Source organism: Anopheles coluzzii, chromosome 3 (genome assembly GCF_943734685.1).
Source record: "Anopheles coluzzii chromosome 3, AcolN3, whole genome shotgun sequence".
Lineage (NCBI taxonomy): Eukaryota > Metazoa > Arthropoda > Insecta > Diptera > Culicidae > Anopheles > Anopheles coluzzii.
The window spans coordinates 47,188,656-47,209,292 of NC_064671.1; the positions used below are offsets into that span (position 1 = coordinate 47,188,656).

At 42.2% G+C, this 20,637-nt stretch overlaps 2 protein-coding genes across 9 annotated transcripts in view; both read right to left on the minus strand.

Annotated features, from left to right (window-relative positions):
* Window positions 1-10,208, minus strand: part of LOC120956400 (TSC22 domain family protein 1) — a 39,238-nt gene extending 29,030 nt beyond the window's left edge. For 2 of the 8 annotated variants that reach the window (XM_040377843.2, XM_040377836.2), the window contains exons 1-2: window positions 10,035-10,208; window positions 5,588-8,761 (exon numbers count right to left, since the gene is read on the minus strand). In XM_040377843.2, the coding sequence (XP_040233777.2) occupies window positions 5,588-8,187 (2,600 nt within the window). In that variant the 5' untranslated portion in view covers window positions 8,188-8,761; window positions 10,035-10,208. The other 6 variants (XM_040377840.2, XM_040377837.2, XM_040377842.2 and 3 more) reach the window with 6 other exon arrangements.
* A 3,063-nt stretch (window positions 10,209-13,271) lies between these two features.
* On the minus strand, window positions 13,272-14,008 carry LOC120957436 (uncharacterized). Its single transcript, XM_040379643.2, has 3 exons — window positions 13,765-14,008; window positions 13,575-13,698; window positions 13,272-13,495 (listed from the first exon to the last, which is right to left on the minus strand). The coding sequence occupies exons 1-3, from the start codon at window positions 13,880-13,882 to the stop codon at window positions 13,381-13,383; spliced, it is 357 nt and encodes a 118-aa protein (XP_040235577.2). The 5' UTR covers window positions 13,883-14,008; the 3' UTR covers window positions 13,272-13,380.
* Window positions 14,009-20,637: the final 6,629 nt, after the last annotated feature.

The window sequence follows — 20,637 nt, forward strand, 5'->3', positions numbered from 1 at the left end:
ACAATGAGAATACGCGGTGTTATACACCCAAAAACTGCACCAACGATTGTTGGACTGCGAGTGCGCGCGCGATTTACGTTACACCAAGGGCCAGAACACGACAGTATCGGCACAGGGAAATTGTCTGAATGAAGCGGTACGCTGGTGCATTTACGATTTGTTGCGCTTTGCTCTTGACGCCTTCTTCCACCCTACACGGACACACGGGCCGCGTCATCGTCGATCACATAGAGATCATAATGTGTACTATCTCGCCTATGCCACCACTATTACTACGGGGAGGGAGCAGAAATATAAACAAAGCTGACCGTCGACCGCCATGCCCGAGCGGCAAAAACATTCCATTCACATACTAACAACAGTACTTGACGGTTACAGGGTGATAAGCATGTGTGTAGAAAACTTGAGAACTTCAGTAAGCGCAAACAAAATGCTGTATGGGTGTGTTTGGAGGATGTGTTCCTGATTCCGAAAAGAAACTACAGTATATTGAATCGTATCAAAATATTGCAAAACAGTACAGTAGTTTTGCACATTCAATGAAACGTCACTTGGGTTCTGCAGTATACCGGGGGAAACATGCTGATGGCATCCTTCAACAATAAAACAAATTATTTTGTGGACCGGATTTTCGATCTTTAAACTTCAGCTAACTAAATAGAAACAATTGAAAAAATATATTCTAAAATGCATCCCATTCCAAGCACGTCTAGTGATGGATTGAACTGAAATATAAGGTGTGGAGGCGGACGACTTGCTACAGATTAGCATATCCTTCCCACCAGGGCTGCCACCACCCTGTGTATGCGGCACGCGTGAAATGCTGCACTAGCTTGCCCGTTGATGATTCAATTCACCTAAGGGTATTAATGAGCTGATGCCGCCCCTGGGAGAACCTGCCATAAGTGCAGGCGATATACCACACTACTTCACACGTATTTCATCACACATTCTCACAACCGCACACACACACTGGGACTTGAAATTACTGCTGGGTGGCAAGTTAGCAATAGGAGAAGCAATAGTGCATACCTCTCGATGTTGCGGTAGCATTCACGATCACCCTGTTGTAAATTTGTGATGGTGTGCCATGCCGATGTGTGTGCCGATGTCAAGCTAGCGATGCCAGCGTAAAACGAAAAGATGACAGTCTTATGGGTAGATTAAGGTGGAACAGGGAAAGCTACAATGTGATAAGATAGATTGTGCTCGACGCGCCGACCCTTAAGACTCGGCGATTCTGGAAGACGATTATTCATGGTGTATTGTGAAGAATGCAGTATTGGAATCTTTAAGACAAGTCGAACCAAAACAAAAAACGTTTTCGGCTATAGGTCACTAATAGGTGTGTCGCATTCTGCGTAGTATACTTCTTTTGACATAATGATATACACGACATGCTGGCCTACATTAGTTTCCGATACTTAATAGTGCCGGATCGAAATCGGACTGTCACAGACCTTGCTACGGGAGGGGAGGGGGGTTTATTTGTGAATTATGCAATCGAACCCATAATGCCATGTCTATAGAATAACCACCCCCAGTCCCTTAAGAATATGCATTCCTTACTATTCCTCGATGCTCTAAAAGTATGATCCTTTGGAACCGGCATTGGTTATATTGACGTACCTAGATTTCTAGCTTGAAAAAATACGTCTAACCGCAAAATAGTGAATCTCATTCAACACTATCTCACTAGTTTGCACTATCGCCCAATAGATGTCGCTGCAGATTAACCCCTTGACTTCAAATCATTCAATCCGAATTATCATTCCCCGGTTCAATGCAATCATGTGACGTTTTCGTGTTAATTGTTACGCCCGTTCGACAAACCCGTACGGAACACGTCTAAAAATTGTGACTGCCAGATATTTTTGGAATGTTTCTACAATTGTGTTACCCCAAATACCACTACTTGGAAAGCGATGCAGTCCCAAACAATACCAACGGAGGAGCGATAAAGTAAACAGGAATTGCTTTAGTTTCCCCCAGCGGTTCGCGTGTTGTTTTCCTGGTTGCATTTTCTTCGACAAATAAACAGCAGTCTATTCTGTCTGAAACGCCATTCTGCTATTTGGAACATCTACAAGACGAACGTATATTATGGGAATTGCGTTTACGTTTCCATAGAAGGTCTTTTTTCATATTACACACATGCTACTGTATTGAGCAATATGTTCACTTCGTTAATCATCTGCGATTGTGTCCGGCGGCGGGCCAGCAAAATGAATCTAATTATAACAACGTTTTAAAATCAACTCAAGTAGAACGCAATCCAAAATCGTTCAATTTGGTACGATAGTGGCGTCTAATGGCACTGTGGCTAATTCACTGCTAATAATTCCGATTTGGTAAATGTATGTAGAAAATCTTCGAACGAATATTTCGAGAATATATTTTCATTCCACGCTGTTTGCGTCTGCAGCGCTCCACTCACTAACCCGTCATTACTCACCATCGCGGAATCATCGAGTTTCTTCGTAGAATGTAAAAGTTAGAGCTTCGGTAGTACGTCGTACTAACGGTAAGATTGCTTCCAAACATGATTGCTTGCTTTTTTTGTTAAATTTTATTCCACTGATCACAACGGCACTTATTCGTGCATCACAGAGCTATCACTGGAACAGCAAGGAACACGGACACTTTTATTTATATATGTATGGCTCCTCTCCCATATGTGCACGGCACGACCGAATCATGTAAACTGATCTTGCTTCCGAGACGGTTAACGGAGTCTGGGAGCTTTGGACTGCACACTCAAATTGACCCGACGACTGACTGCGTACGCGTCACGGCGTTTGCCTACGGTGTGTATGTTCGCAAGGCCAAGGTCGAAGAAGTGCACGAGGGTTTGTTTGTTTACTCACAACCAACGAGGCACGATTAAACAAAAGATATACACAGCAGCCCACACACGACTGATCTTACGCACCTCCTTTCCGCTATCTATCAATATGCTTGCAGAAGAAGCTCTTGGGCTTTGCTTGCGAACGAGCGTATCATCGGATGGCGGAAGGCAAATGCTTTGGAATCAGGAAAAATATCCGTGAATTTTATCTAGCTACTGCGGTTATACGTTTTCCCCACTTTTAAACAAAACGCACAACAGAACGCCTCAATGATTATTAACAACAAATGATTCGTTTCGTTCACAGGCTTCAACACATCAACAAATACAGTTCGACCTGATCGATCCTTCTGTGATGCAAGCTGCTCGTCGCACACAATTTACAGATATGTTTCGCGTTGTGTTTGATATCGATACTTTGCTCCCAGACTGGGAATGGGCTGGGTACACCGCAAAGCAACACTAAACTGAACAGCTAGAGCTCTGCCTCCGTCTTTCAAAGCCTGCAGCACAGAGCCCGGTGGTAGTTGAGTATTTCCGGTGGGAAAGGATACTCTAACGCGATCCGCGGTGATCGTCATTCGTCATGCTTGAGGAAGTAGAACGGAACGCAGTAGTGTACATCACACACTTATGTTCTTTGTTGGATGAGTTTCATGTGCGTAGTGAGTTGGAGGCGCTCATGTTGGAAGCCGACGAAACTTTAAGCACGGTAAGATGCTAAAAAAAGCTTTTTATGTGATGATTGAGGAAAATTGCCCAATCGATTTTCTTTCTAGTCACATCATGCTCATCGGTTGATTGCACGCGTTATCTACATTTTAAAAATGTGAGACCAGCAAATTGAATTGCATTCAATTTATAATGTGACAAATATGCCAATACAGTTTATGATCCCGCTTTAATGCACGGTATAATTGAGCATCATCAACGAAACAACACGCATACCGCCCTATATAAAGAGAAAAAAAACCCTGTAAATATCGATTCAACAAGTCCCTGCACTTCGGCCCTAAAGGATGAAAATACACGCAAAACAAATAAAACTAAATAAAACCATGGGACTAACGAACTAAGTGCCAAACGCTTTAGCGCTGGATTCCATTTTCCAAGCGGAAAAGTACCTTGCGAAAAAGGAATTTTCCGTCGGCGGTATAACGTCAGTCGATATTCCATGCTGCTTGACAAAGGTGTGCTCATATTACTATACAGGAATGTGATAGTGCCGCGCAATGGACCCGTTTTCCTTCCGACCACCAGCGTTAGCATGTGCCATCCGGTGTACTGTCGTGCACGAAGAGGCATATTTTGAGTCCAAGCGACAGGATATTACAACAACACCATAGACACACTACTACCAAATGAGCATTGGGAGGTCCGAAGCATCCGTTCGGCTTTGGTTTTGTGATTACCTTGACTTTTTCGTACACCACATCCGGTCATAGCGTCCATGGCCTTCGCAGCTGAGGTTTGCTTTCCCACATACCAGTACCCGTTGAATTTTGCAGCCTCAAGTGCAATAAATATTAGGAATTGGCAAAAGTACGCTCGCCAACAATGGCGCATTTAGCACCGTCCGCAAGCGTGACCAGAAACAGTTTCATTATTTCGTACAATAGTTCAATTCGGAAACAAGACACATCAATAAGAAGAAAAATAGTTAATGTGTTAGAATTATCTTCCATATGAGGAGTTAATTCAAGGTGATGACGAACAAATTACCTTCATTAAAAACAGATTAATTATTGGAAAATTTAAATTTGCACAAAAACAGAGCATAACGTCCTCGTGAAAGATGCAATATTTTGTGGTAAGGATTACGTCCGATATCAAATAAACCTTAATCCATCCCATTTCTGTAATTACAGATTCTTCACGATCCTAATGTCAGTATTTTGTGAAAGACTAATGATAATAAAACAAACCCTTCGAATAAGAAATTTAAAATTTTAAATATTTACAAAAGATCGCAACACATCAGCCAGCATTGTGTCTATGTTACTATAAATACGGGAATCTTCCCATCGACGTCTATTATAATATTTGATTATTACGATATTATTAATGCTACAATTGTTAGTAGTGAAGTGTTATATATTACATAAAACAAGTATAACTTAAGCTTTTTCATAGAATAGAATTAAGCATAATATCTCCTGATAATATTTATATGTCCATTTTGGCAAAGTGCAAAATATTTCGATATATTACATCGAACATGAAGAAATCGAAATGAAATGAGAACGTTCAACAAATTTAAATGCATTTTGATGAGATATTATTTTTCCACATCACATTACCATTAATTCAATTCATGTATCGACAATACACATTATACAATACACATTAAAGATGAAGCTTGAACAAAGAAAACAATTTTGATAATGAAAAGGCTAAACAAAAACACAACCCTTTTGTCAATTCGTACATCAAAATGGACACCTAACTAACTAACACGTTGTATGTAAGCGTTGCGTTTGCCAACTTAATCATTTTGAATGTTATGATAAAATAGTTAAAAAAAATTAAGAGATTTAATCTCGACTAACACAATATTTCAAATGATATGAACTGATTGAATAGTACTACTTGCACTAAATTATGTATGCAATATGCCACATTCAGTAACGTTAAATAAAAATAATAAAAAAACAAGCAATCAAAGCAGAAACATAAGCAATCGAAAAAGACAATCACATTGTTCCCTTTTTTAACCCAATCAATTCGAAGATCACTTACCTTTCACCATCTTCGGCGTTCGGTTTATCCGTTTCCTCGACATCACCAGTGGCAGCTGCAGTCGTGGCACCGGACACAGTGGACTGTAGCTTCGCTTCCGATGATTGCTGGTCGGCGGTCGAGGTACCGGGGATCGTCCCAACAGAGATCGAATTCGCTGCATTGATTGCACCACTAGATGACGGGGAGCCGACAGCAGCGACGCAGTTTGCCCCGTTCGCAATAGTGTTGCCACCGATGACGCTGTTAATGGCGGAACTTGGGACGTTCGTGTTCTGCTTCATCTGTGCTGCGGCGGCAGCAGCCATGGCCGTAGCATCACCGTACGAACCAATCGAAGCACCAGGAGCTGGTTGGGTCGGAACCGTTGTGGATTGTGGAATTAACTGAACAGACGACGTCACCGGCGAGGAGGTGGCCGATGGTGCAGAATTCTTCAGTGAATCCGTGCCGATCGATACAGAACCAGCTGTATCGTGAGCACTAACGCCCCCAGTCGTAGAAACATTTGATACGACGCCTCCGGCCCCGGCGGATGGGGATAGTATTTTTGCTCCAGCGCTGACACCGTTCAGAGGCACATTTTCGCCAGGCATGCCGGCGACGACCGTGTTGTCGATCAGGGACGTTGGGACGACAATGGGCGAGTTGGTCTGGGAGACAGTCTGCTGCGGCTTCTGCGGCTTAAACTGTTGGTGGGGCGATGGGAAGCTCGATTGGATCGACGGATTGTGCATCATAATGTTCATCTCCTGTGATGTTGGGATGGGCACGACCAGTGGTGGAAGAATGTTGCTGGAAGAGAGGATTGGGTGGCCGGGCTGCTGCTGATGGGGATGATGTAATTGCGGGTGCATTTGCATGTTGTTTGGAAGGGTAGCACCGTGTTGGTGGTGGTGGTGGAGGAGGTGGTGGTGTTGTGCCTGTATATTCGATGCAACTTGCTGGTTCAGTTCGGCCAGATTCGTCATCGTATGGGGATAGTATTGGGATTGTCCTGGATGTCCTTGCGTGTACGTTATGTGCTGTTGCATCGGTGGATGGCCCGCCAGGGCATTCTGGAGCTGTGACTGAGGTAAACTGTGCGGTATTCCAGTCCCAGCTATAGGGCCCTTGATCAGGCCAGTAGTGCCAGACTGAATGTGACTAGTAGCATTGCCCGCGGTTCCGGGAGCCACTCCTCCACCTGAAAATCCACCAACGAGCGAAAGATTTAGACTCTGACCGGGAGATTCGTTGTTCAACATCCCGAGCATCACGTTGCTCCTATTAGACGCGATGGACGTCGCAGCGCTCATCGGCCCACCCAACACCATCGATGACGAACTGACCGCATTTTGGTAGTAGTCCATTCCTTCCGAGGGTGCGTAGCTAGCATTGTCGTTCATACCGACGCCACTGTCCTGCGTGGTAACGGTGGCATTATGGGCGCTGCTGACTTCGTTACTCTCCCCACCGCCAGAGATTTCTTTCGGCTGCTGCAACGTGGTGTGATCGAGATAATCCATACACACCCAGCGGCCACGCTTGAACGGTTCGGTACTTTCTATTTTGACCACCTTAAACCGCTCGTTTCGATGATGCACCTCCTTCCCTTCGTTTACCTCACTCTTGCCGTGTCCCATTATGTTAATGCCACTGTCCGTGACATTGACGTGCATTGCATCCGTGAGCACTTCGCCACCGTTCGTTCTATCATTGGGTGCCACGATCGCCAACCCGTACTGCGAGCTCGTCGGAATGACCGGCACACTTCCAATCGCGTTCGTACCGAAAAACACATCCTCCTTGCTAAATGTATCCTCCGAGAAACTAGGCGTTTCGTTTTCGAAATCCGTTATCCGGCTATTGTCGTCCGTGTGTGACTCGTCCAGATCATCCGCCGAATCATCGCCATTGTCTGCGCTGTGCCTTCCCGGACCAACGATCACCGAAGTGATCGTAAACGAAGAGGTCTTGGTACCGGTTCCAACAGGACCGCCAATACCGACCACAGCTCCACCGCCACCTCCAGCGCCAGCGCCACCGCCAGCGCCACCGCCACCGCCAGCACTACCGCCAGCGCCACCACCAGCGCTCCCACTACCGCCACCGCCACCGGCATTGACAGCGCCGCCGCCCATGCTTGTCGACGAGCTGGCACTCTTGCGTGGAATACTGTTCGCCGATGAGGACGAATTTAGCATACTGCTGCTGACAGAGTTTTCATTACTTCCGATATTCCCCGTTCCGTTTCCCCCGCCACCACCAGTACTAGTCATCGATGTTCCTCCGCCACTGCCGCCACTGCTAACACTGTTGTTCATTGGGGAGCCGCTCCCAGCGCCACCTCCGCCCAATCGTAAACTTTCACTCGTAGTCCGCTGAATTACATTAGTGTGATGTTTACTTCCAACTCCCGTCTTGCCCGTGCCGCCCATATCCATCGATTTATGGTGATTGTGGTGATGATGATGGTGATGATGGTGATGATGGTGTATTCCTCCCGTTACGCCGGCAGCGACACTACTGCTGCCCCCGACCGTGACCTTTGATTGGGCCGACGACGGTGGTAGACTGTTGGAGACCGTCTTTTCGGCCATACTGCCACTCCTGCTCATCTGCTCGCCTATCCGTCGCTTCGGAACCCTTGCGGACCGGGAATGGGAAGCCGGGACAGAAAATGTTTGTTTCACCAATTATAATCTGCGGCGCACACAATTACGAACGCGTTCAGCTGCACGCAATGCAACACGCACGAAGAAGTTTTACAATATTAGGTGCAGAAAAAACACGCACACACACACAATCTGTCCGTCTAAAGCACTACTGATACACACGCACGCACACACGCACGCACAAATACTAATACGCAGCAAACTGTGCCCGATTTTTCGTGTCACGACCCCCGAGCAAAAACGTGTTTTGTCGATCGGGAGGTGTTTTGACAGTAGCCACACTATGGACAAGGGGGTTGCAGTACCAGTGGCTCGTGGCGGTATGTTGTGTGCGTGTGTATTACGCGGCGGTTCTGCTTCTCTTTGCTACACAGCAATCTCGTAAACACTTTTTTCTTGTGACAGCTGGAGAATCTGTTCCGTGTGTGTGTCGTCACGCAGGGATCGATTATTCCATTGCAGTGCTGGTTTCCTGTTTGGGACACTTTGGACCACGGCTATCCGATTTCGACTGAGGCTGGAATAAAGGATTGACGAGCGTTTAGTAATTTGTATCTAAAACACGCCCCAAAAACATATGACAAAGATTAACCTACGACTCGTCCTGACTACCACTGACTACCGACAATCACCATTTGTTCAGGCATTCATCAACCAAAATTTTGTTGTTGGTACTTTTGTTGTTGTTGTTGTTGTTGTTGAAATAGGCGACACCTACAAAACGGGAACGGGTTTATAACACAGGATCGGGGCATCGGCAACACGATTTGTGGGGAAAAAGCAACGTGGTGGTGGTGGTGGTGGTGACCGCTCCTGCTAATTCGGAGCTTATACACTTTGTTTGCATTCTACCCCTGCAAGCAATTGCAACGTACACAGTATCCACTTTCACAATGTTTTGCCAACCTGGATTTCACACACCAGCTTGCTTCGTCTTTGCATACAGACCCGATTGCTCCTCTCCTGGTACTAAACGATGGAAAACTAAACAACAACAACAACAACAACAACAACACTCATTAAAACAGAAGTAGAAACAGGGCGAAGATCAATAATCCTTTCCTACTGCTGCGTGCATTCTTTGCCTTGCTTTGCTTTTCCCGATTTCTCTACCTTTCTGGTCAGCTTCTTCTGTCAAATGCACTGACATTTTTCATTCATCCTACACACACACACTATTGCACGACGCACGCACCCTACTCTATACTACACACACAGACACAGTCACACATACGCATAGGCCCAGTCTATGCGTCGACAATTACGAACGAGCTCACCATGCAATTCGAAAACCACCTCAAACTACCCTTTTGGGGAGAAAAGCAGTGGAACAAAAATCATGCCAAACTTTCTTCTCTCCAGCCATATGCTGGGTGCACTTCAAAGCCTCCGCACGCTCTGCCGACGTACCTATCTCGATGAACGATAGAGCGCTTACAGGCGGGGGGCGAGGAACAGAGAGGCGCCTCGGCAGCTGATGGCATTTAATCATCAAATGCAAATACTCTAGGTCATTGGCAGTGCAACGGCGAACGAAACAAACCACGCCATTTCTGGTTTTTCACTCTACACCAAACACGGGCCGAATTTGATCCACGTGAATAGGTCTTATGGAATTTCGCTTTTTAACCACTGACCCTGGTAAGAATGGAAGATTAATCCTGCCCAGCTTGTTTTTCGTCTTATTCGACCCAATGTCGCACGTCGTTCGTGGTTGTGTTCGTCACCGCGATAGTCAATTGCCTAATAATATCCCATCACGATTGGCCGTCACACGCACTCGTACACACCGGAAAGGGGAATGAAACGAACGATAACACAATGCGGTCGAATAGTACTTGTTTAAAACAGTCGTTCCTGCTGTGCGATTTGAGAAACTCGTTTAATATTGACAAAATCGACAGCAAAAATTTTCCACACGGCAGCCATATTCGTTTTTTGCAACTTGAAGTGATGTTCGAACAGGTTGGTACACGGTTCGTACTTTTCCACGAGCAATGCAGACAAAGCATCGCCCTTTTGACAGTCTTTGGACACTGTTACACCGACTGTCATCCAGCCAAGCAGTTGCGATGAGATGTGTTTTTAGAACAAGCGTCGTTCTGTGTTTCTCTCGAGGAATATTTTGCAATCTTTGTGGAATGATTGATGAATTGTTGGCACTATTTTTGTTGTAGGCATTTATTTGAAGAGATTCGAACTACACTTGACAGGGGCTGACGGAAGCATGCGCTCTACTTGTAGCATCATTATTTTGTACCGCTTCGTAATTTAGATTGTTGTACTAAGTGTTAAAGAAGCTTTATAGGCGATCGAACTCCGTTGAAGCCAAAGCCTCTATAAACGATTCAAACAATAACGAACCTTTTTTTAAAATAATACTGGACGCTAAAAGTTTTATAATAAAGAAATAAGAAGTTGTGCACGTTTTTTACCCTTTCCCAAGGGCGGATTAAGCAGCACGCAATCTAAACGCCCGGATGCGGGCTTGAGATCTAGAGAGCTCCGAGAAAAGGTACCCCCGTTCACAATCCTTCTCTATTTTAAAATTATTCATACAACTTCTCGCTCGACACTTCAGAAAGGCCTCCACTCGTGTTAATCCGCCACTTAACTTAACTTTTCCTCATCTCGGAAAAGTAATTTATGTTGAGATCTATCACGATCGTTCACTCGAAGATCGAAAATACTATGTAGGTCCATACATTTATCGTACTCGCTTTTGTTTTTTTCGCGTATTTCGCCTAGCGGTGGCGGGTGGAAGCTACACTGGTATAATTTATCTGTCAAAAAGCGTTTCTGGTTCTCGAGCCTAAAATTTTACACGAAAACCAGTAATCAATCGAATCGGCTAGTGTGTGATATTTTGTTGTATTCTTCTTATTCTTCTTCTATTTGGCGTACATGCCGGCCTATACAGACTTTCGAGACTAAATGTATTATCACGCAGCCGGATAAGTTAGACCTTGCTACGAGGTGACGAACCATTGTAGGCTTGAACTCATGACGGGCATGTTATTGAGTCGGTCAAGTTGACGACTGTACCACGGCGCCGCCCCAATTTGTCACCTCATATTGTTTTCACGTGTCAACGTAGCCGGTGATGAAGCCGGTCTCGTAGTACAGTCGTCAACTCGTACGACTTAACAACATGCCCGTCATGGGTTCAATCCCCAAATAGACCGCGCCGCCATACGTAGGACTGACTATCCTGCTATGGGGGGGAATCAATTAGTCACTGAAAGCCAAAGCCCACAAGTGGGTACAGGCAGGCCTTGACCGACATCGGTTGTTGAGCCAAAAAAAAAAAAAAAAAAAAAAAAAAAAAAAAAAAAAAAACAAAAAACAAAAATTGTTTTCACGTTTTTTTTGAAAATATGTGGTAATTTAACATACATATTGTATTTTCAGCCATGGAACTATGGCTTCAGCCATGTTTTATGGATTGGATGGTGTCCTCTTTGTCGCTCTCTTTTGCAATAGCGTATTATTTTTTCTCTCGGAAGTCTTTAAGCTGCTTTGGCAGTCTGTAAACTGGCTATCCTGGCAGTTATAACATACATTCCCCAATGTGGAGCTCATTTGTGAAAAACAATTGCTGTAGGGTGTATTATAATAAGTTCTGTATATTAGATATGCTGCATTACTATAGAAATGATTGTATAATTTATCGTATTTCCTTATTTTCTTACAAGATTCATTTCTATTTCTATTTTTCGACTACAATTAATTCAATAATCACAATAATTATTTTCACTGTCCAAAAATCAACCACGGATTAGCGATAGTGAAAAAACCACCCAACATTAAATTTGAATTTACACGTCAAATAAGAGGACAGAACCTATGCCAAATGATGTTTAAAATTCGTTTGAAATTCATTAGCCTTACAACAAAATAGCACAGCAATTGGTGCATGAAGAAATATCATGGAGCAATTGTTGTGTTATTCTCATGCTGCGGAAATTTGCTGTTAAAGAACAATAAAAAAGTTGTTACATTTCGCATGAAAAATCGTACGGAATTGACATTCGAAACTTTATTTTTAAAATATTACATTTTATTAATTTTCAATATCTAGTTTTCATATTTTGTAATTACTAGTTAATTTGGCCAGGTTTCAAAGAGTACACCGAAAACAATGGTCTCGAAACCCAAGTAAACGGTAACTCACAACGGTCCTGGAACTTATCGTGAACCCATACTGGGAACCCTGGAACCTATTTTGAACCCATACCAGTCCTGGAACCGATCATGAATCCATACCGTTCCTGGAACCTAACATGAACTCATACCGGTCCTGCAACCGATAATGAACTCATAATGTACCAGAAGTAGCTCTCGATTTCATTTATTTTCAAGAACTGTACCTTAAATTGTTCCGGATTCAGATTCGGTACGATACTTGGACCTGGTTCGGGTATGTATCTGATACGATTCTAGTTCTAGTCGACAAACCATACCCGTTGTAAATGATAAAAAGTGATTTAATAGGGTTGGTGTAAATACCCGATAGTAAATGTACAGCGTAGGAATTGTAATCAAACGCTGTACAAACTCGTCCATAATTGGTGCACCAACCCTATTACATCACTTCAAGCAGAATAGTCAGCCCTACGAATGAGGGCACGGTCGATTGAGGGCTTGAACCCATAACAGACAAGTGTTGTTATCGGTCAAGGCCTGCCTTGTACCCACTAGTGAAGTGATCTTGGCTTTCAGTAACTTATTGTTACCATAGCAGGATAGTCAGTCCTACGTATGGGGGCACAGTCTATTCGGGACTTGAACCCATGACCCATGACGGGCATGTTGTTAAGTTGTACGAGTTGACGATTGTACCACCAGACCGACCCAAACTCGTTGCTTGGCATCCTTCTAAATAATTGTGAACATACAAAACACACGTTTTTTTCAAAATGATTTGCTTTGTTCGAGACTAAGCATTGCTTCGAATATGAAATTCGAAAAACTGGATTGGGCTGAATAGCAATCTTTCAAATAGAAATCAGACTCAAAAATAAGCATTTTTTAGCCAACTTGAATTAAATCGTTTTATTTTTTTATTATTATGGAATCATTTCATATCAAATTATCAAAATCATGTCACGTTTCAGCGTTGCGTTTGTTTTGTTTTTAAAACAAGTCTTGTTCAGTCTGTTTTATCGCTTTCGGGCAGCAATCTGGAAACGGTTTTGAATAGTCAATCTTAGTTAACACCATGCCAGGCCCAACCGCAAAAAAACCACATCTACAATTGAAAGAATAACGTTGATGTTTAAATATTTAACGTCTTTGAAGAAACAAAGAACAAGCACAAAATAACTTACCCAATACCATGAAGTGAATAATCATCACTGCACCTGATGGATTCACATTTTCCGGGACGCTGTCGTTCCTCATTTACAGGAACATTTATTTGTAGCGATTCGTCGTAGCAGCTATCTTCTTGAACTGAAAATAGAAAAACGGGTTTAATGTATAACTTTATAGATAAACGATGTCTTCAAAAAATCTTACCTTGACTTTTTGTGTTACTAATCAGGAATGTATATGCATGTGAAAACGATACTAAATAGATCATTTGTAACAAAACTAATGTGGCTAGCACTTTAAAGTTGATTGACGACTTCATCATGTGTAACTTGATTGTGTGGACAAATGTCGTATAAAATTAGCAGGTTTACGATTTAATGTTGGAACTTATTTCAACTCAATTGATCGGTCTGAACTCACCAAGCTCTCGATGAGATGTGATAGAGCCAATGCAGTCAATAGCTATAGGCAATAGCAATAGCAGGCAATTTGAATGATGTTAACGGCACAACATAGGTTCAAGAGGGTATCTTCATAAAACAACTGTCCCAGTAAGTCAGAATTAACCCTAGTGTGAATGACCGCCTACCCAAGTAGTTTTTGCACATTCTTTTCTTTATGTCTTTTTATAAGAGCTTCGTACAGCCTTCATAAAATGCCTAAGGAAATATGTTTTGTAAAATAATAATTATTTAAAAATGATTTTAAATAGGGTAATTTGTCACTTACCTCAATCGGTCTCGTGGTCGTCAACTCGTACGTTTTAACAACATGCCCGTCATGGGTTCAAGCCTCAAAAGAATCGTGCCACCATACGTATGACTGATTATCCTACTATGCGGGGTAATCCATAAGTCACTGACAGCCAACCCCACAAGTGGTAAAGGATGGCTTTGACCGACAGCGGTTGTTGAGCCATAGAAGAAGAAAAAGAAGAATTTGTTAATTGTTGCACACTTAATGGAACAGGCAACGTTTTTTCATGTGTTTGAGATGGATAAAATTACAATATTCTTGTTATGTGTGTCTAGTATACATGATCGTTGTTTAAAAAATATCATTTTTATTTTATGTTAAGGATAAAAATGATGAATAATGTCTAGAATTTCTGATTTTTAAACCTATTCAAAATTCCAATTGTTGCACACTAATAAAATTCAAAATTCAATTATTACACACTTTGCAACACACTGCAATGGACAAAAAAGATGTCTAAAATGGATATTTTTCATGTTCTATCATGCAACTTGTATTTTTTAGTCGTAGGCACTACGGTTAAAGCAAACAACGAAAATCGATTAGTAAATCAACAATCAGCTTAGCTTAGCTTCGCAGAATTTTAAAACATAATAAACCCTTAGAGAGTTCTGAGTAACATTAGCGATTCTTTTCGTTGCTGCTCCTATTCCTATCCATATATCAAGGTGATCGTTGATTTTCAACAATGTTAGACATCCAAAACAAAAACAAGATTACAGGCGCTTCCCGAGATACAAGGTTAATGGGGACCAAAAATAGCATCAATGTATAATGTTGGAAATAGGTGGTAGTTTTAACCACTCAATTAATTATTTGATACGGTTCGGACTGAATGGGTTTGAAATGGGATTTAACATTCGATCAAAGGGGAAATTATTTGGCATTTTACGATTGATGAGTCAAATCCGTAAAATTTACTCAAAGAACTGTCCAAATTAGAAACCTGCGTGTCTCTGAGTCCGCGTATAATGGTGCAATTAGATTTGGTAGATGGAATTGGAATCGGCATGTCAAAGAGCATTACCATTGACAGAAATTACCATTGCTCAAAAAATGAATTCGGATTATCCTATGTAGATTCTATATCATGGGGAATTTAACTGTCAAAGAGCTAAAAAAACGCAAATAAAAGCCCATTTTCAATTAAATGCACTAGCTGAACAAAAACAGACAAGCTTTCAACGTGTTAACAAGCGTTTACGTCGTTCAAACAGAAAAAATGAAACAAATTACATTAAAGCTTCCCTGTGAGTTATTACACTAGAAACAACAATTTTAATTTCATAAAACTCGCTGGAATCGATTTTGACAGCTTCTCTGTTGTTTGTCTCACAGTAACTCTCAGAAGAGCGTATTGCAGCGGGAAGAAAGAGAGAGCGCATATTGCAGAAGCGGCATCGTACGTGAGGATCGGAAAGAGAGTGAACAATCGTAAGCCAATGAAACGCTCTCATCGCTCTCTTATCTTGTACTGTGTTCTCCGCAGAAAGCTAATACAAAACGCCAGCGCCCAGAGTGTTAAAAAGATATTAGCCACACATATAGCATTACAAATCCACTGAACTTGCGCTCAGGAAAGTTCTTCTGATCTTAAGCCAATGGAATCCATTATTATTAATATGATTGTTCATTTGTGTGTGCAATATGTGTCAGCCATGTTGATATTTTGTAGTTTACATGTAGTTAACATGACAAATAGAAAAATGACAATTTCCAAAAAGCCTTTCACCTCATGTTTGTTATGACACAGCTTTTGATACAAATTGAGGGCGTTTAACCTTGAGCGAGGGCGTTTCTATGACCAAAAATACACACCCTCATCTTTATGACCACCTACCCGGGTAGGAAATACACTTTATAAGGGAATTTGTATTATTATTGGTGAAAAAATGTTTTATTTAAGTTATTCAATGCAGCTATAATAACAATACTTTTTTTCATGTTATAAATTTATAATGTATGGCTTTCAGTTAAGTAAATTGAATGCATAGCAATTAGTTCAACTGACACTAATACACCGCCATGTCTTCCCGACTGTCGGGGCAATCATTTAAATCTATGTGACTTAAGAAGAATATTAGGAGCTAGAAAACTTTTTGAATAGATTATATAAATATAACTACAAGCATTGCTATACATATCATTAAAAAATTAACGACTACCCGAAACATCTTGTATTGTATGTATTAACTATCCGGGTATGTGGTAATAGAAGTATTGGGTAAAAGTTGATTTTATATTTTAAAGCACAATTAAAATTTTTGAATAATTCTTAATTTTACCACTATTTTAAACATGTTTCTCTAGGCATTGATTTTTTTTGTATGATGTATGATTTTCAAAATATTGTATTTGAGCGGTTCCACCTAACAACATGCCCGTCGCGGTTTCAAGCAATGGACCATCTCCCCGTAGCATAACAAAATATCCGGCTGCTTGATACTTGCCAAGAAGTCTCGAAAGCCTGGATAGGCTGGCATGACTATGTAGGTTGCAGAATAATGAGAAGATCAAGCTCTACACATCTTAGGAGATGTATGAAGCCATAGAGATTCATGAATCTTTCGAGATTTCATGAGTCTTACGAGATTCATTAATCTTTGCAGCCGAGATTCAGATTCAGTGAATCATTTCAAAGATTTATTCATATTCATGAATCTGTATCAGATTTACCCAACGCTAGCTTTGCAGCTTGATCAGCTTATTCTGGTTTTAATAGGGAGTATTCAGACTGTAATTTTTAATTTAAACAATCTTCTACAATAATCATCGCCAGTAGATTACTGGATAAGAAAATCGATTTTTACTTTTTATAACATAGTATATATTTTATATTATCATATTATATTAAACGCACCTGTTCTACTATTATCCCTCAGCAACATGGCTTTTTTCCTAACCGTTCTACAACAACTAACCTTATGTCCTTCACCTCTTTCGTATCATCACAGTTAGAGTCAGTTAAACAAGTTGATACTATTTATACTGACTTCAAATCTGCATTTGATCGTATTCCTCATTCCTTACTCCTAAATAAAATTTCACAACTTGACGTCAATAATCTTTTTGTATCTTGGTTAAATTTTTTTCTATGTGATCGTTCCTATAGTGTTAAATTTAATGATATGTTTTCGACTCCCTTTTCATGTAGTGCAGGCGGTACGCAAGGTAGTGTCCTAAGTCCTTTGCTGTTCATAATTTTTATTAATGATGTCCGTACCGTCCTCCCTCCCGAGTGTTTCCTCTGCTATGTAGACGACCTCAAAATCTTTCTCCCAGTTTCGTCTCCTAGTGATTGTATTTCCCTACAAAATATTCTTGATCGTTTTTCCTCTTGGTGTTTTAGTAATTCCCTCACATTATATCCTGATAAGTGTAACGTCATTTCGTTTAGTCGTTCGCAGTCTCCAATAACTCACTCGTACGTCCTAAATTCTGTGCAAGTCAATCGTGTTTGTGTCGTAAAAGACCTCGGTGTCTGGCTTGACAGAGGCCTCAACTTCAACCACCACATTGACACAGTTGTGAATCAGGCGCGGAAAACAGTGGGTCTCCTAAAGAAAATTGCTTGCGATTTCTCCGACCCAATGTGCCTGAAGACTCCGTTCTGTTCTCTGGTCAGATCGATTTTGGAGTACTGCTCAGTAGTTTGGTCCCCTACATCTCGAATCCACGTGAAACGTATCGAGCGGGTGCAGCGATCGTTCACCAGGTTTGCTATATGTAAAATCCTGGGTGGATTGTCCTCCCCCATGCCTCCTTACGAGGGCAGGTGTCGGCAGCTTGGCCTAGAACTATTGGAAAACCGCCGTTCCCATGGCCAATCCACCTTTATTGCCGCATTACTCCTTGGTAATATTGATTCTCCTTCCCTTCTTTCTTCTATCCCTTTCTACGCCCCTAACCGTGTTCTTCGTAACCGCCCTCCCCTAGTGATCCCTTCCCGCCGAACTGCAGTGGGCCGTAATGACCCCTTTCTTTGTGCAATTCGTCGATTGAACTGAGTATATTCTATGTTTGATTTCAACCTTCCCTTATCCTCTTTCCGATCCCGCATCAGAACCCTCCATAATCCCGTGCTGCCTTAATTTTTAATTTTAATTTTTATTTCTAATATTCTTAAATTTTTCTAATTTATGATAATTTGTGTTCATTTTTGCTAGGTTAGGAACATAGGTATTAAGTATTATTTAAGTATTTGTGTAACCAACAGGTAGACAAATAAATATGAATATGAATATGAATATATTACATCAATAATATCATTCACTGAGCTATACATACAGCTTACTGTGGGTAATTAGAGCCCGGGTTGAATAGCGGGTCATTAGAACCCAAGTCGAGGTGATTTACGGGGTGTAAATATAACATTTTAGGAACTTATATAAAAAATTACACAGTTATTTGCCTGTGTTGAATGTATTTCAGTTCGAAAAGCAGGCACCTAGCACGATAATAAGGATATGTGTATCAGGAGAGACCAGTGCAGACTGTACCAAAGACCGTGCGTACATTTTCATTAGATTGATTCTAGTTGTTAAATTGTATTTTGTTGCGTAGGTATCCAAATTAAGCATGAAAATCCTAAATCTGGCCTATCAAAAGCACAGGGCAAGGTTTTTAAACTATGACAATGCTCACCAAGATCACATCAAATCAAATTATATAAGTACACCGAACTGTTCAGCCATCTTATTTACAGTTAAATAAGGTTGGTGGCTTTTTTTCTCGAAAACGTTTCAATCTAATATTTTTTACGTTATCATTCATAATTTAAGTACAAAACAGTCAGCGGTGTCGGATTTAGGCGCATAAATCTTGAGATCGTTTGCATACATTATTTTTTCAGTCTGGAAGCGCGTTGACGATGTCGTTGATGTATATCACAAACAGTAATAGCCCAAGAATGCTGCCTTGTAGTACCGGATGACATAGTGAAAGGTGCATAAAATGATGCTTTGATTATTAACCATAAACCTCCTGTCCACTAGATATTTGGATTTGGTATTTGGATAGCTTAACCAGCAGAAATGCATCTGCTGATCATGAAAATCTGGGAACAGTAGGAACTATCGTAGGAGTGGAAACTGGGAGTCATTCACTCAGTTCACAAAAAGGGCAACGGATTTAATCGTTGAAACATTCAGGCCATCACAATCATTAAACTCGCCTACAAGATCCTGTCCCTGAACCTGTTTTGAAGACTTTTACCACCGACCAAATTTTCCAGAAGTGCCGAGAGCGTCAGATCCCAACGCACCACCTGTTCTTCGACTTCAAGGCGGCCTACGACACCATAGACCGGAAGGAGCTATGGAGCATCATGCAGCGGTATCACTTCTCTGGGAAGTTGATTCGGCTGATAGAGGCCACCATGAACGGGGTGCAGTGCAAGGTGAGAGTGTCGAACTTGACGTCGGAATCGTTCGAATCTCACAGTGGTCTGAGGCAAGGTGATGGACTCTCCTGTCTGCTCTTTAACATCGCTCTGGAAGGTGTAATTTGAGGCGCGGGGCTAGACCACGACATCCGTGGCACGATCCTCTACCGATCTCTCCAATTCCTTGGCTTCGCGGATGACATCGACATCATTAGCAGGACAACAGCGAAGGTGTGTGAGGCGTACACCCGACTCAAACGCGAAGCAGCAAAAATTTGATTGAGAATCAATGCGAAGGCTCAGACCATCTAGGAAGCAGTGTATTAATTGACGGCGACAATCTCTAGGTAGTAAAGGAGTTCTGCTATCTTGGGACGGTCGTTACTTCGGATAATGACATCAGAAGCGAAATCCGGAGACGCATTGTGCAAGGAAACCGTGCATAGTATGGGCTTCACCGACTGCTGAGATCCAGAAGACTTCAAGCCCGCACGAAATGTGAGATATATCGTATATCGTTGATTCATTGGTCTCTATGAACACGAGTCCTGGACCATCTGATCGGAGGATGCAAATGCTCTGTGCGTGCAAATGCTCTGTGCCTCTGGACCATCTTTGGCGGTGTGTTCGAGCATGGAGCGTGGAGGGGACGGATGAACCACGAGCTTGCTGAGCTGTACGGCGAACCGAGCATCCTGACGGTGACGAAGGCTGGTAGGATACGATGGCTGGGGCTTGTCATGAGGATGCCGGACTCATGCCCCACCAAGAAGATGTTCGACAGCGATCCGCAGTTCGGCATAAGGCGCAGGGGAGCACAGCGAACTCGATGGCTGGACCAGGTGAAGCGAGATCTGACGGAGATCGGGTGTCTGCATGGATGCAGCCAGGGACCGAGCATCCTGGAGAATAATTGTTGACCGGGCCATGTCACATCG

Excerpts from the sequence above, each read along its gene's own strand:
- LOC120957436 (XM_040379643.2), bottom strand. The coding sequence starts at position 13,882 with ATGATGAAGTCGTCAATCAACTTTAAAGTGCTAGCCACATTAGTTTTG. Across the intron at positions 13,699-13,764 it reads TAGTAACACAAAAAGTCAAG|TTCAAGAAGATAGCTGCTAC; the intron begins GTAAGATTTTTT and ends TTCTATTTTCAG. Across the intron at positions 13,496-13,574 it reads TATTCACTTCATGGTATTGG|ATGTGGTTTTTTTGCGGTTG; the intron begins GTAAGTTATTTT and ends TTTCAATTGTAG.